This window comes from Peromyscus californicus, unplaced genomic scaffold (assembly GCF_007827085.1).
Source record: "Peromyscus californicus insignis strain IS unplaced genomic scaffold, ASM782708v3 Scaffold_21__1_contigs__length_65335640, whole genome shotgun sequence".
Taxonomy (NCBI): Eukaryota; Metazoa; Chordata; class Mammalia; order Rodentia; family Cricetidae; genus Peromyscus; species Peromyscus californicus.
This window is the reverse complement of record NW_026294514.1, coordinates 2,173,320-2,189,304: the sequence shown is the minus strand read 5'-3', so window position 1 is coordinate 2,189,304 and position 15,985 is coordinate 2,173,320. Positions and strand designations below refer to the sequence as shown.

At 41.3% G+C, this 15,985-nt stretch overlaps 1 protein-coding gene across 12 annotated transcripts in view; it reads right to left on the bottom strand.

The window, feature by feature from the left end:
* The window catches only part of Ankar (ankyrin and armadillo repeat containing), a 99,908-nt gene that overhangs the window by 20,349 nt on the left and 63,574 nt on the right, over positions 1–15,985 (bottom strand). For 7 of the 12 annotated variants that reach the window (XR_008220811.1, XM_052749375.1, XM_052749374.1 and 4 more), the window contains 6 exons: positions 15,006–15,128; positions 14,277–14,435; positions 13,517–13,634; positions 11,667–11,776; positions 5,306–5,502; positions 1,835–1,881 (listed from right to left, as the gene is read on the bottom strand). Coding sequence is in view for 10 of the 12 variants with exons in the window: in XM_052749375.1 (XP_052605335.1) it covers positions 1,835–1,881; positions 5,306–5,502; positions 11,667–11,776; positions 13,517–13,634; positions 14,277–14,435; positions 15,006–15,128 (754 nt within the window). In the remaining 2 variants the exon portion in view is untranslated. The other 5 variants (XR_008220812.1, XM_052749373.1, XM_052749377.1 and 2 more) reach the window with 5 other exon arrangements.

Below are 15,985 nucleotides of genomic sequence, written 5' to 3'. Positions count from 1 at the left end.
CTGGAAGTAAGAGGCCACAGTTAAATGTCTCTCAAGTCAAGGGCCCTAAGTATAATATGATTACTTATTATTTTCTTTGCCTAACAAAAACGTATACCTGCTTTCTACAGAAACTCCTGAATAAATGTTTCTTTCTCTCTCTTTAAAGAAATTTTATTTGTGTGTGTGAATGTATTCAGTATGTAGGTGCCCACTGAGGCCAGAAGAGGGTGTCACATTCCTCAGAGCTTAAATCACATGTGGCTGTGAGCTACACATGGATGCTGTGAACTAAACTCAGGTCTTCTAGAAGAGCAGCGTTTGCTCTCGCCCACTGGGCCATCCTCCAAGCCTGAATTCCTCTTCTTATTTTCCTGCTCTCTTTCTGACTGGTTATATCATAGACGTTTATTATTTATTATGCTTTGTCATGGGCCCTTTCTAAGGTTGGTAGATTTAAGCATGTGCATGAAAATAAGTAATTTGTGTTTATTCCCTGTTAAATACCTAACAAGGTCTTGGATAGGTGGCTCAGCAGTTAATAGCATGCAGTGCTATTGCAGAGCCCATGCTCTGTCCCCAGGATACACATCAGGCAGTACCCAGCCTCCTGTAACTCCATCTCCACTGGCATCTGACACTTGTGTACATGTCCCATATAGACACACAGTACACAGTATGAAAAGATACTTTTAAAAATAAAATAGAAAGGAATTAAAATATTGTAAGATCTAGACTCTGAGTTCCTCATACCTAGACTACCCAACTGTCAACTACCAACTGAACCCAAACTGTCAAGTATCAATGGAAACAATGTGGCCTTTGGTGTAAAAATTTCAGAATAATTGTACATGAAATTTTAGAAGAGCAAGATTGCTTAAGACGTGTTTAGATGGTGCCTTATTTCTATTTGACCTGGAAATAACAGAGAAAGATCTTTTAATTTTTGTTGTTGTTATGTGTGTATGGCAACAGGTGTGGAGGTCAGAGCTAACAGACAACCTGTGGGAATTAATTCTCTCCTACCTGAGTTCAAACTCAGGTAATTAAGTTTATTGGCAAGTGCTCTTACCCACTGTGCCATCCTGCCAGAGAAATCTTTGGCAACTGATAGTAGGGAAGACCTTAAATGATTAATACAGGCTTATAAAGGGAAGGTGTCTTCTGTGTGTGAAATTGCAAACCAGATGTTTCCTCTAGGATTGTCTCCACATTTTGAATTATTAAAGATAGAATGTAAGCTGGTTTGTCATCTTGACACAGACCTAGACATAACTGAGAAAAGGGAACCACAGTTGAGAAAATGCTTCCATAACACTGGCCTGTAGGCAAGCATATGGGTGTTTTCTTGATTTATGATTGATGTGGGAGGGCTCTGCCCTTTGTGGCTGTTGCTACCACCCTGGCTAGGTGGTCCTGGGATGTATAAGAAAGTAAACTTGAAGCCGGGCGGTGGTGGTGCACGCCTTTAATCCCAGCACTTGGGAGGCAGAGGAAGGCGGATCTCTGTGAGTTCGAGGCCAGCCTGGTCTCCAAAGCGAGTTCCAGGAAAGGCACAAAGCTACACAGAGAAACCCTGTCTCGAAAAAAAACAAAAACAAAACAAAAAACAAAAAAGAAAGTAAACTTGAGTAAGCCAGAAATTGGCTCTTGTCCATGGCCTCTGCATCAGTTCCTGCCTTGAGTTCCTGCCCTGATTTCCCTGGATGACGGGCTGTAAGATGAGATAAATCCTTTTCATCCTAAATTGGCTTTGGTCATGGTGTTTGTTTATCACAGCAGTAGAAAGCCTAAGGTAGAATTACAGCCTGCCACGTCTGGCAAGCATTAAAGAAATAAAAGAAAAATTAATTACCTTTTTTAAAGACAGGAATTATAGATGGTCCTCCATTCTTTTCCAGACTAAAAGGAAAAAAAAAAAAACCAGATAATTAAATGAAGACATTCATGAAAACCATGAATAAACAAAGATTTTAGGTGCCATGTTCAGGAGCCTAATGGTCTCAGTCATACCTGTATAAACTGCATGCCATCTGCAGTTGCCTTATGTCTGATCACTTATTTACTCATTTCAAACATTAACTATACCTAAAAGGGAGTATTAACTACATTTGAAGTGATGGAAAGATGGGACCCAAACTGGACTTTGAGGAAAATAAAATTGAATAGAAGCACAATTTCCATTTCCCACAGAGTTGTGGGAATGTGCAAAGTTCAAATCATTTGTACTAAAGTAAATTTATGAAACAGTGAAATTAATTTAACATAAATTATTAGAATTAAAGTTCAGATTGTGTTTTATATTCATGTAATTTATTTGGGATTTTTAGTTTTCAAAGGATTCTTGAAATAGACTTATCTTTTTCTATACTTAAAACTGATTTATATAACCATAATATGCTTTTGTGTCTTATTCCCTTCTTGTATCTGAGTAATAATATATCTTGAGTAGCTCTTCCATGAATGTTTTCCTACTTGGAAAGAGTCATAATTCAGCTTTGTGTATGGAAGCAGAGAATATAGTCCACAGTAAGATTTTTTTCACTCCCTATCGTAAAGACTTAGGTTATAATGAAACTATAACATTGAGACAAAATCATCTGAGCAAAATGCCTGACAGAAACTAAAACTTCAGCCACTGTGTCATTTTAGCCCTGTTTCCTTCCAAGAAGCTTGGCTTGGCCTTGGGTCAGAAGTATGGGAAATCCATTTGGAGTGAAGATTATTTTGTCTTTCCTGATTAGTTCAGATGTCTTCTAATTTATCTCCAGGTTAATAAAGAACAGATTCCTGAGTCAGGCATAGAGTTTATCAGTCCCCCCAAAACTTGTAAAGTTGAAATAACCCCGTCTACACAGGACCCCGAAATCTGGTTCTTCTCTCCACACCACAGCCCATTACTGAACTGAGATTAAAACGGGTTTTGACCTCGACACAATCATCATGCATCTCCAGTCCCAGTTACTGAAGAGGCAGAGGAAGGAGGGAGATTGGAGCTGGACCACATAGCAAAGCACTGTTTCTAAAATAAATAGGGTGGGGCCCTGTGACTGGGAAGGATGACTAACTTGGAGGGGCACGAGTGTCCCCACCTTGATTAGGTTAGGGGTTATGTTGACAAGTTATCTTTGAGTGTAAGTGTCTACTATCATCGGGAGCCCTCTGACTCTTGGAATTCAAAGACCCCAATTTTCCTCTCCGCTGAAGCTGCAGGGTACTGAAGTACTAGCCACGTGTCTTCTTAATCAGTGACAGCAGGGCAGTGGGACCCTGACGCTAACAGAGAAACCAGTAAGTTAGAACTGGCTGTATTAGAACCTCTGCTGGGAGAGAAAAATGAGTAACCATAAAAACAACCGATGTGTCCATGCTCCCAGGGAGAGGATGAGGTGTGGTACTGGTATTTTCCCTAGGCCCATCATGACATGGAGAATATGGAGGAGCTCGTTTATCAGTTCTGGGAGAGATGTTGGAAAGGCAGCTGATAAGATGTGCTGCTTCCTGATGAGCTGAAGGACAGTGACTACCTGCTACATGGCTGTGGACCACCTATGCCTCTTTTTATGCTTGAATGTAAAGCACATTCATCCACACAGATACTGGCAACTTTTGGATATCTACTTTGTTTATCTTTTGGGGAATTTTGATTGCCAGAACAAATGTGTATTTCATGACCCCTATACACAAGAAGGAGATCGAGGGGATGTTCTTGTGAGTACAGTGTTCCGTCTCAGCTCATTTCTGTGGACTTAACAATTCACAGAAAGCCCCTCACTTCAAACCCGACTACCTGGTGGTTGCTCTGCTGACTATGGGGAGCTTCATCCCCACAGAAGGCTAATGGAAAGCCATGACTTCTGAAGTTCCAGATGGCCTCTGTTCATCCACCTCTCCATCATCTATGTCCTGAGCATGCCTTCCTTCTCTGTGTGACAACAGGACTGGTTTGCCATTCCTCAACACTGGCCTCCAGGAGCAGGGTTGTTCCTGGGATTTGGCTTGAGAAGCCGTGTGCTCACCCGTACTTCACTGTTGGTGAGGACTTTGTGGAGCCACATGGCAAGTCAGGCTGCTGCTTCGCTTCTCATGGCTCTTGTTCTCTGCCCTTTATGCTGCTTGGCTTTCTAAGCACTTCTTTTCAAGAAAATATGGGTCTAATCTCATCGGATTGTCCACATCCGGGTGGTACAGCTGTGACCCATTTCTATAGGATCTCTGACCTCAGTAATTTTTGCAGACTCTGAAGTGGCTATGCTCATGAGTCCTTTCTGAACTGCTCCACCTGCCAGGTGGAGGAGGAACTTCCTAAATGGTGTGTGTGTGTGTGTGTGTGTGTGTGACAGAGAGGGAGGGAGGGAGAAAGAGAGAGAGAGAGAGTGAGAGAGAGAGAGAGAGAGTCTCCCTGGCCTGTAACTCACTCACCCAATTGAATGGACTGGCTGGCCAGGGAGCTCTGGGGCCGCCTTGTTTCCTTCCCAGTGCTAAGATTGCAGGCAAGTACCACCAAGCCTAGCCACTGGTGCATTTACTTATTTATGTTGATAAATTGACAGGAAGAGCCTGTTTTGGGTTGTGTTGTTGTAGTTGTTGTTTTTCTGTTTCTGGAAGAAACCTCTGAGAATTCAGCACCTACCATGCTTCACAGCTCACTCTCCCAGTCTCTAGTAACACTTTCCATTTCTACTCTATAACAGTGTGCCCAACAGCAAGGTAGCTGCCCACTAGTGAGCATAGCAGGAGCAGTGCTTTAAAGCTCAGTTGAGATTTTACCCTCTCGCTGAACTATTTTAAAGAAGAAGAAAACAAAAACAGACAGACAGTCTTCAGAAATTCTGGTGGTTGTTTTTCTGAAGGAAACTCCTCCTCCTCCTCCATTTTCATCCTAACTTTGAAACAGGACCTTCTATTTTGTAGTGCACTTTTCAGAAACAATATAACAAATCGGATCTTGCCTGGGCCTAGATCTGCTTACTCACCAAAGAATAAATCAACTAACCTTTCCATAGCCCCAGCTTATTCCCAGGCTGTAATAATGTGACTTTCACTGTTTTTCCTCGGTGGAACAAGGCATTAAAGTGAGGAAAGAAACTTAGCACTTAACAGAACCTTGCTGGCTAGGTATTTTGATGCAGACATAAACCAAAAAGCAAGATATTTGGCATTCAAAACTAAAGAAAACCGGCTTTGTCAATGAACATTCAAGGTTAAGTTTACACTGGTATGCAGAGGCATGCATGTCAAGGAGAGTTTTACATGCTGGACCCCCTAAAATCTCCCAAGAACTGTACTGATAATGCCGCTACTGTCATTTATAAAGGGGCAATACCTTAAGGACGGAAGTCCCACATTTTGCTGCATTTGGAACTCCTTCAGGAAGACGGGGTTAATCTTCGCGTCTCTGCTGATGTTATTCATTATGCGCAGGAACTGGTTAGGTTTGTTCCTGCACTCCTTTAGCAGGATTCGGAAAGCATGTGCATTGTAAGTCAGGTAGCCAAGGGCACAAGAACACGCTGTGCGAACCTGAAACAAAAAACTTTTTGCATGTTTTCCTAATATTTTATTATGATAAAATATAACTGGCATAATATTTGCTATTTTGACCATTTTAAATTACACAAGTCACCAGAGTGAAATATACTTATATACACTTTTTAAACATAATTTTGGGTTCAAGTCTTGGTATCCATCTTGAATTTTTAATAAATGTATGGGTTGAGTGTGTCATGTAGGTAGCATATGTAGAATTTCTCTCTTTCAAAATAGGTTTATCACAGTTTTATAAGAAGAAACTTCTTAACCAATGGGCTCTGAAGGTTCAGGGATAAATTGCACAAGAAGTGATGGAAATTGACAACAGAAAACAGTGCCTTCTGTACAGCAAGGCAGCTCAGCATATAAACACAGAGTAGTTTCAAAAGCATACACACAGTCTGTGTGAGAGCAACCCAAACCAAATCCCAGCAAACAAATGGGAGTTAGGCATACAACCCTACTCATAGCCACAGAGCTACTGGCAATTGTGAGCTGCTGGGACAGGGACAGACAGTTTTCTCTTAAGAATGCAGCCCCTCTCCACTATTGCTAGTAGCCTAAGCTTGGGTCATCCCTGTGGATTCCGGGGAATTTCCTACCCCGGTAATCAGGTTGGTGAGTACCCTAACTGTCATCAGAGAGCCTTAATCCAGTAACTAATGGAAGCAGATGCAGAGATCCACAGCCAAGCATCAGGCCAAGCTCCGGGAGTCCAGTCAAAGAGAGAGAAGAGGGATTCTGGGAGCAAGGGGGGGTCAATATCATGATGGGGAAATCTACAGAGACAACTAAACTAAGCTTGTGGGAACTCATAAACTTTAGACTGACAGCTGTGGAGCCTGCATTGTACTGAACTAGGCCCTCTGCATACAAAAGACAGTGTGTAGCTTGGTCTGTTTGAGGGGCCCCTGGCAGTGGGATCAGGATCTACCCTTGGTGTATGAGCTGGCTTTTTGGAGCCCATTTCCTATGGCGGGATACCTTGCCCAGCCTTGATACAGGGGGGAGGGGCTTGGTCCTGCCTCAACTGAATGTACCAGACTTTGCTGACTCCCCATAGGAGGCTTTATCCTTTCAGAGGAGGGGATGGAGAGTGGATGGGGGAGGGAGGCTGGGGGTAGCAGGAGGAAGAATGAGAGGGGGATCTGTGGTTGCTATGTAAAATGAATTAAAAAATTTTTCTTAAATTAAAAAAAAAAAAAAAAAAAAAGAATGTAGCCCCTGATAAGTCAACCACACTCCAGTGGAAGACGACACATTCAGGGTCTTTTGAACAGCATAAATTGGTCTTGATGGACTTTTAAAAAGGACTCAAAGTTGTGTGGGTAGGGGAGTGGGAATGGGTGAGGGAGAAATTGGAGGGATGAAGAGGTGAATGTGATGAAAACACTTGGTATGGTATTTTCAAGAAAACTAATAAAAATTATCTAGCCCAGAGCTCTAATTAGCTCCTTTTTAAGAAAGTGTATGTTGGACCTGAGTTCAGGTCCCAGGACTCACACCAGGCAAGCACCTGGAACTTCAAGTCCAGGGGATCCAACACCCTCTTCTGCCCTCTACAGGAACTTGGATTCACATGCACAAACCTACACAGACACACACATTATTAAAAAGAAACCTTAAGATAATTTCTGCAAACAAGAATATCAGGTACGGATGTAAACAGAAATCCATCATCAGGTAGGGGCATAATTGGTGCATGCCAGGTCACTCATTCCACTTCCAGGCCTCATCCTCTGCCCATATTTTTACAGAATACTGTTAATTGCCACTGGTTTCTGGTCGCTGTTCACAATATCTGTGAACACACTTGATTTCATTTTAGGATTACCTAGAATATTAAAAAATGAAAATAAAAAGGTTCACTCACTTGCTAAGTAACCAATTCTTGTGAGATACTTTCTAAATATTTTAATTATAAATTTCTGTATCATCACAGTATATGTATAGACTGAATATAATAGGATGCCCTTCACACATCTGCATGCCATCCTTTCACAAGGCACATTCTAAATCTCTGTGTAACCCAGATGGCTTTGAAGTAGGAGGAATTCTCCTGTCTCAGCCCCCTGAGTGCTGAGATTACTGGCATAAACTATGACATGAGGTTGTGTTGGGAGCCATGTGGCCTAGTTTTGGATCAGCATATGAACGCTTGTCCAATGGGTCTCTGCAGGGCAAAGCCCGGGGAGACAGTCTCTCACTCAGCAAGGACCAGTGGGCCTCAGGACAGCATAGAATACTGTAGTACCACATGCCCTGCATACTCTCTTCTCTCTCATAATGTTGATGATTCTCTTGGTGGTTTTTAGTTTTACTTTGTTAGTCATGCATGGGACAGATGTAATTATTCCCAGAAACCCATTTTTTTTTTCTCAAATATTTTCCCCTAAAATTCTGATGCTTCTCAGGTTTCTTATCTGGAAACACCAGCTGTCACTCCAGGCCCTGGGGGGCCTCTCTGATTCAGTGCTGACAGGATCAGAGGTAATAAAAATTACTGGGCACATATAAGGAAGCAGCACAGGTGACATAACCACATCTCCCAGTGCTGGGAACGAACATTAAGAATGGTGTGGCATGCTGGAAAAGGAGTGTCTTATCAAAGTTCACCCTTTATGGAGAGGTTTAGGCATGTAGGACCCTTGTGTAGGACAAGGGACCAATTAAAGAAATACAGGCTAACTAACTGTATGCAAGCAGCTTATGGCAAATCACCCTTATTTTTGTAAATATGCTTTGTTAAGTTGTTGGTCTTCAGAATGTATGCCTATGTCTATCACCTTTTAGCTCTGTAAGGACAAGATGTGCCTGGCTGGATATTTAGCCAAGCTAGCAAAATACTGAGCATTGTTTTTGGTTTAAGAGTTGTTTTGATTTAAAAGTTGGGATAAGCATGTTCCTTTGAAGTATAAATAAAGATGGCTCACTACTTGTGGCCGCCACTTGTATGAAACCCATCTGGGGATCAGACTTTTCTTTGCACCAGTGCCGCTTCCCCATCTCAGGACCTGAACCCAGATGAGGCAGGACTCCAACACTTGTGTAGATTAAAGTTTGATTTTATAATTAAAACAATTCATTCCACAGTTTTGTTTTTGTATTTTAGCTCCGAGATTAATTAGGATGGATTTAAACATCTTAATAAGAATGATACTAAAGAGTGTCTTCTTTCTCTGCTGTCTGTCTGCTGTGAGGAGACTGATCAGAAGGCATGGAGGGAAAAGGGGCTGGCTAAAGAAACCCACCCTGACCCTGGAGCCCAGAACTAGGGAAAGATGGCTTAGATAAGACCAGTGAAAGAAACACAGTTTGGCCCAAATTAGAGCCATCTCTGCCCCTGGCCAACTGACTTGTGAAACCAGCCAATCACAGAGCAGGACAGCAGAATCCTGGCCCCAGGGCCCAGGACCAGGGAAAGCAAGCCCAGGTTTGGGACCTGAGCCAGAGAAATGAACACTTTATCCCCAAACCCAGAACCAAGGAAACATGCCCTGACTCTGAAACTAGTGCCAAAGAAACACTCCTGGTCCCTAGAATCCGAGTCAGTGAAAGAAATGTGCCCTGGCCTTAGAGACAGTGTCAAAAAGCCAAGAAAGGCCAGTGAAAGAAACAGTTTGGCCCTGAAATCAGGGCCATCTCTGTCCCTAGCCCACAAAACTGGCCAATCCCTGGGCAGAAAAAAATTAACCAATCACTGGTTGACTCCTCCCCCAAGACATCCTATATAAACTGCCCTGCCTGGTCAGTTGTGGGCTGTTCTCTCCACCCTGGTAGAGGCAGCTACTTTCCTGGACTCCTCCTTCCCAAATAAATCTCTCTCAAAGGAGTTTTGGGTGTGAAGATCTTCATTCACTGGTGTAGAGTAGACCCTTGCTGAGACATCCCTCAGTGGACAGAACAAGGAGGGGCTGAACAGAAGATCCTTGCTGAGATGTCCCTCAGTGGACAGAGCAAGGAAGAGCTGAAAGAGCTGAAAAAGTAACACGTTTCTCCTGAGCAAGAGGAGATTGCTACATTTCTGCAATTTCTTAGGCCAGAGAAGCAGAGCTCTGCTAGGAAGCCCCCTTAAGTGGGGGCTGAGCAAAGCTCAGCTGTAGCGGCTCTCCAGGAGAGGAGCAGGATTGCTACATCCTGTGGGGAGACCATCCCCCATCACACCAGGTAGAGCCTGACTCTCCCAAGCAGTCAGGAAAAACTTCCCTTCCAGGGCTGAGCTGTCTCTTTGCAGCTCCAGCCGTCAGAGTTGTCCTAAGCAGCTCCAGGTATCCGGGATACCTCGCCCTCCAGGGTTGAGCTCTCTCTTTGCAGCTCCAGCCATCAGAGTTGTCCTAAGCAGCTCCAGGTGTTGCCTGACTCCCCAAGTAGTCAGGATATCTTTCCCAGAGTTGCAGAACTCACCTTTTGGTGCCAAAACTTGGGACCAAACCCACAGAGTTGCAACAAATTTACTTACAATGTGTGCAGGTATACATACAGATTTGCTCAGTGGCTTTCCACCCATTTACCAACAATGGTAATCATCAGTTTTCCTTTTCTGTGCTGATTTCTGTAAGTTAAAAAAACTCCCTCTCTCTCTCCTCTCTCTCTCTCTCTCTCTCTCTCTCTCTCTCTCTCTCTCTCTCTCTGTGTGTGTGTGTGTGTGTGTGTGTGTGTCCACCCCCATGGAGACCAGAAAAGGGCATTGGATCCTCTGGAACTGGAGTTACAGGCAGTTGTGAGCCATCCAATAAGGGTGCTGGGAGCCAAACTGGGGTCTTCTTCAAGAGCAGTACATGCTCTTAACCATCTCTCCAGCCCCATAGTTTTAAAATCTTTAATTATAGTTGTTCTATACTGCTTTTTTAAGAATCTGTTTAGATGTCAGAGTTAAAATAAATGCATGCTCACCAGCAAAAAAAAAAAAAAAAATCAATGAAATGATTCCTAATTATGTTCTGGTATTCTGCTATACTTGTAGACAGGAATCTAGCATAATTGCCATCAGAGAGGCTCCATCCAGCAACTGATGGAAACAGATGCAGAGATCCACAGCCAAACATTAGGCAGAGCTTGGGGAATCCTGCAGAAGGTGGGGAGGAAGGATTGTTGGAGCCAGAGGGGTCAAGAGCACCACAAGAAAACCCACAGAATCAACTAACCTGGGTGCATAGGGACTCACAGAGTCTGAAGCAATAATTAGAGAGGCTGCATGGGTCTGACTTAGGCCTTCTGCACATATGTTACAGTTGTGTAGCTTGGTCTTCTTGTGGAACTCCTAACAGTAGGAGCAGGGGCTGTCTCTGACTCTTTTGCATGCCTTTGGGACTCTTTTCCTCCCACTGGGTTGCCTCATCCTGTTGCAGGATATTCGATCACACTGTGGACACCAAGACTTTCTAGCTGTGGTATGGCTTAGCCCTAGCACACACCTTTAATCCAAGAGCTTTCTGCGTGAATATTGTGAAAAGGATCAAATAAAATCAACCTTAGGTCAAGAGGCAGAGCAAGCAACCAATTGAGAGGAAATAACCATAGAGATTAAGAGGGAGTCAGGAGGACAAAGAGAGAGTTACACAGGAAGTAGAAGGGAGGGACATCCTGTTGGAGGAGTTTTGTTTGAGATGGGTCAGAAAAAGCTCTTTTTCTGGAATGACAACAGTGGAGGAGGAAGCAGCTGTCTGCTTTCTCTGCCTCTCTGAGCTAGCAGGTTTTCACCCCAGCATCTGGCTCCTGAGTCTTTATTGATAAAATAGAATGATAGAGACTTAGTTGAAAACAACATTGTCCAGTCTTAATATGAGGGGAGGTACTTAGTCTTATTATTGATATGCCATGTTCAGTTGATATCCCTGGGAGGGCCACCCTTTTATGAGGGGGAAAAGGAGGAGTAGATGGGGAGAGAGGGACTGGGAGGAGAGAAGGAAGGAAAATTGTGGTCAGGATGTAATATAATTACAATTACAATTATAATTAAATAGAATTAAAAAATGTAATTTTGTGGGAAATCAGAATTGCAGATGTCAGGTATGATTAATACTGGAAAGTTCATCTATTTTCTAGTTATTTTGAATTATGTACTATCTCAAGGGAAAAAGCATCCCCTTATGTGAGAGAAGCAAATTTCATTATTTGTAGCACATTCAATTTTACGATTAGCCTTTTGTTTTTACCTCTTCTCTTCCTGAGTACAGGTGGTAGCATAGCCGTTGGACTGTCCCTAGCGTCAGAAAAGCGGCTGGAATACCAGCTCTAGAGTGAGCCAGACTAGCTATTAAATTACCTAGAATTAAAACAAAGAAAAGCTCCTATATTATCTAAAGCTGATAACACATATGTTGCTCTTTGTTCACTTGTACACTGTATTTTTAAAAGTTTGAGCTACAAAACTTGTCTGTTAATGAAGCAAGAAAAAAAAGGAACATGTACATGTAAATGTGGAATGATTGTTCATGTAGTTGATTGATTTTCTGTCACACATACTAAAACTTACACAGGTCTATGTAAGAACGACAAATTTTTAAAGATGGAAGCTTTCTGTTTTTCAAATTTTAAAAATACATTCAGTCTGTTTTTCAGTTGTTCAGCTTTTATAAAGTCTATTAAGTTTATGTGTATAAATGTTTTCCCTGAATTTATGTCTGTACATGATATGCATTTCTTCCAGATTAAGAAAATTAATAGTTGGAAGCAAATATAACATGGCATTTCTTGTAGCAAAAAGATCATGAATCAAAATTTAAAACTTCTACTATCACATTTCTTTCCAAGACCCCTTTTTCTGTCTAGTCCAAATCACTTGTCTTCCTTTTTAAACAGATAGACTTCAAAACATGCTTCTCTCATAGAGCAACTGACTAAGTTAATAATATATTTGATCTTTTGTTTATTTTGCTAGTAGTCACAAACTATCATTCTGAAACTGTTTATGTAGCTGTGAGTGGTAGTTCAGTTAAATATTATTTATCACCTATTGCTAAAAGTATGGGTAAGCTTGGGTGGATATACTTGCACAGATAACATTTTGTCAAGAGAACTAGTGAACCATTTTCCTTGACTCTGTTGTCTGTCTGTCTTTCTTTCTTTCATTCTTTCTTTTTTCAGAGCTGAGGACTGAACCCCGGGCCTTGCGCTTGCTAGGCAAGTGCTCTACCACTGAGCTAAATCCCCAACCCCTGTATTTCTTTTTGCTTGTTTGTTTGTTTTTTGAGACAGGGTCTCTCTACATAACCCTGGCTGTCCTAGAACTCATTATGTAGACCACGTTCACCTCAAACTCACAGAGATCCACCTACCTCTGCCTCCAGAGAGCTGGAATTAAAGGAATGAATTTGTCTCAGCAGTTAAGAACACCTGTTGTTCTTATAGAAGACCTTGGTTCAATTCCCAGTGCCCACATGATGGCTCACAATTATCCATAACCCCAGTCCCAGTGGATACCCTCTTCTGGCCTCCACGGGCAAAAGGCACACAGTAATACACATACATACATGCAGGCGAAACACTCATACAAAAATAATATAATAAATATAGCTAAAAATTTTTCAAGAACTCTTAAATAATAACAGAATGTATACAATTCAAAAGAAACACAAAGCATATCAATGTAAATCTGCCACTACTACTGAAAATCAGAGTGTAAATTTTTTCTTGGTAGTGCATAATTGAATTCTTACTTTATAGTCTAGAAAATCATTAGAAGTTTGAAATAATAATTAGGAAAGCAAAAGGGCTGTGTTGAGAGTTTCTGCATTCCTGTTCAGCAAGCAGGGTGGATGCCCATTGCCCCATGCAGGGTGCAGAGTAGATGCCATGCCCATTGCTCTATGCAGACATGTACTTTCAAGCAGCATCATTTGAAACAATGCAACAGGGTATCAGACATATTTTACTATTGGTGAGATTCCAATTTAAAATATTTTATTATCTCTCTTGGACACAAATCTGTGTTCCTTTGTGTAGATGCCATTATGGTTTTTTTTGTTTTGTTTTGTTTTGTTTTGTTTTCTTAGCTATTCCTTACCTGCCAGGACAATAGTAGGAATGTGGACTGAATACAGACTGTCAACTAAAATAGTAACACCTCTTGCAGACAAAGTAATATGGTCCACATCTATAATGACTTTAGCTAATACAATAATCTAAAAGAAAATGAAACAAAAAACAAGAATTGGTAAATATTTGATACTTAGATTCTCTTAATCATTTATGATTTGGGGGCATTTAAAAGGGTAACATTTGGTGGGCTCCAATAAAAGAGATTTGATAGGTGGGAGGCAAGAGTTCAAGTACTCCCCCCACAAATGCTCATAGCAATGACCACAATGACCACATTGTTCTTTCTGCAGTTTTTGCAGCATTTGACCTTGAATTTGAAGAGAAATACTTCACAAGGCTGTAGGACAGAGAGGCTCTGAAGAGTAAGCATAAGGCAGAGAGGAGCCTAAATATGGCTACAGGTGGAAGGAGCCATGTCATCAGCTGACAGCCCACAATTAGACCTGTTTTCAACCGAACCATATGTCTCCACATAGTTATCTGTTTACATGATGTGATTAAAACACCTGCCTATGGACCTCACAGGGTCGCTGCAGGCATCAGATGTAACTTGAAAAATTCTATATAAATAAAGAAGTTCTAACAATGGACTTTTTATGAGGTAGAAGGGCTAATGTGCAGAATACCAAATTTCATAAATTAATAAACATTTTTCTGAATCCCCAGTAAGGAAGTGTTCACTAAGACAATGTACTTGCCAGTATGAAATCTTATGCTCTGTGTACCTGAAACGCTGCCATTGCCTTCTCTGTTTCAACCTTGGATCGAAGAAAAGGCTCAAAAATAGATAAGGTTAGCATTCCACTTTCCAGTATTAAGTACTGTTGAAAACGATTGTTGAAGGCAAAAAGAGTTAGTGCATAACCTGCTCTCAGGCAAATGTCCTGGAAAGAGGAGAAATGCCAATCATTTTCATTTGCTTCATTACAGGTTGCTTGCCAGAAGATAAAGGACATCAGAATACTCAAATCCTTCCTTTTCTTGTAATTCTTTCTGTAGCAAGTTATTGTCTATTAAAAATACATTTCATTCTTATCAAGTAGAGAAATAGGACATTGTTGGGAAAAATTTTTAAAGAAAAAATAATTGTCTCATATTAGCTGTCTGGAGAAATCTCTCTTTACCGTGCAGCATTTCCAAAGCCTCAGTGCTCTCTGGGTAAGAAATGTATAACAGGGAATTGGGAGGGCATGCAATTAAGTGAAAGGTTCGATTCAGGACAGAGATTCCACCAAACATTAAATTTGTGCATGTCAAGGAACACATACAGCAACTATGAAAAATTTGGAACCGTATTATCACACCATTAGAAACTCATAACAAAGAAAGCTTTTATAGATTCTCTTAAATAATAAGCTTGGATGTTGCCATGGAGAATACTTGATCATAACTGATTGTGTTTTCTTAGAACCATTTCCCCTAGGTGATCACGCTGAGGCATGTGAAGGCCCTACCTTTTCTTTGGAGTGAAGAAGATAAAGGACATCAGAATACTCAAATCCTTCCTTTTCTTGTAATTCTTTCTGTAGCAACTCATTCCCTAGGACGATGCATGCCAAAGAAAATGCCACTTCAACCTAAATATGTGGTTTTCAGAAATTATGTTTCATTCACGCATTACTGAAGAATGTATTCATTATTTAAATATTTATACAGGCTAGATTATGGAAATATAATTATAAAGTGTTTTAAAGCACATAGCTGGGCGGTGGTGGCGCACGCCTTTAATCCCAGCACTCGGGAGGCAGAGCCAGGCGGATCTCTGTGAGTTCGAGGCCAGCCTGGACTACCAAGTGAGTTCCAGGAAAGGCGCAAAGCTACACAGAGAAACCCTGTCTCGAAAAACCAAAAAAAAAAAAAAAAAGTGTTTTAAAGCACAATGTGTTGACTATAATTCTTTGACTACTGTTAAAGAATAACACAGCTTCTGGAGGACTGTCCCTCATAAATTTTAATGATCAGGAAATACCCATCTCCTCTGTGACCAGAGATCATCGCACATCTCCTGAGGGTGCTGGGGGGCATGTCCTAGGGACAGCAAGGCATGCACAGAGGTGCTATCATAATCTTACATATGTATTTGTATCCCTCCCACATCTAAATATAACTTTTAAATGTTTACTGGCGTGGGTTTAAAAGCTGTTTTAAGTTGCTAATGATCACAGAGCTATCAAACTGTAAAGGACTGCCTAAGAATTTAAGCAAAGTTTTATAAACATAGAATCAAGAAATAGTCTTTTTCTTCTAGTTTCAGAGTCATTTAACTTGCATTTATCTTCCATTAGGACGATGAACCATGTCCATTGCTGGACTTAACAGGCAGCTTTTAAAAGTGCTGTACTATGCCTGCCTATGAAAAAATGTTAAGAATTAGAAATATTCTATCCACTGTAGAGTTTAATTTTCAGGAAAATGACTGAAACTATTTATGTTA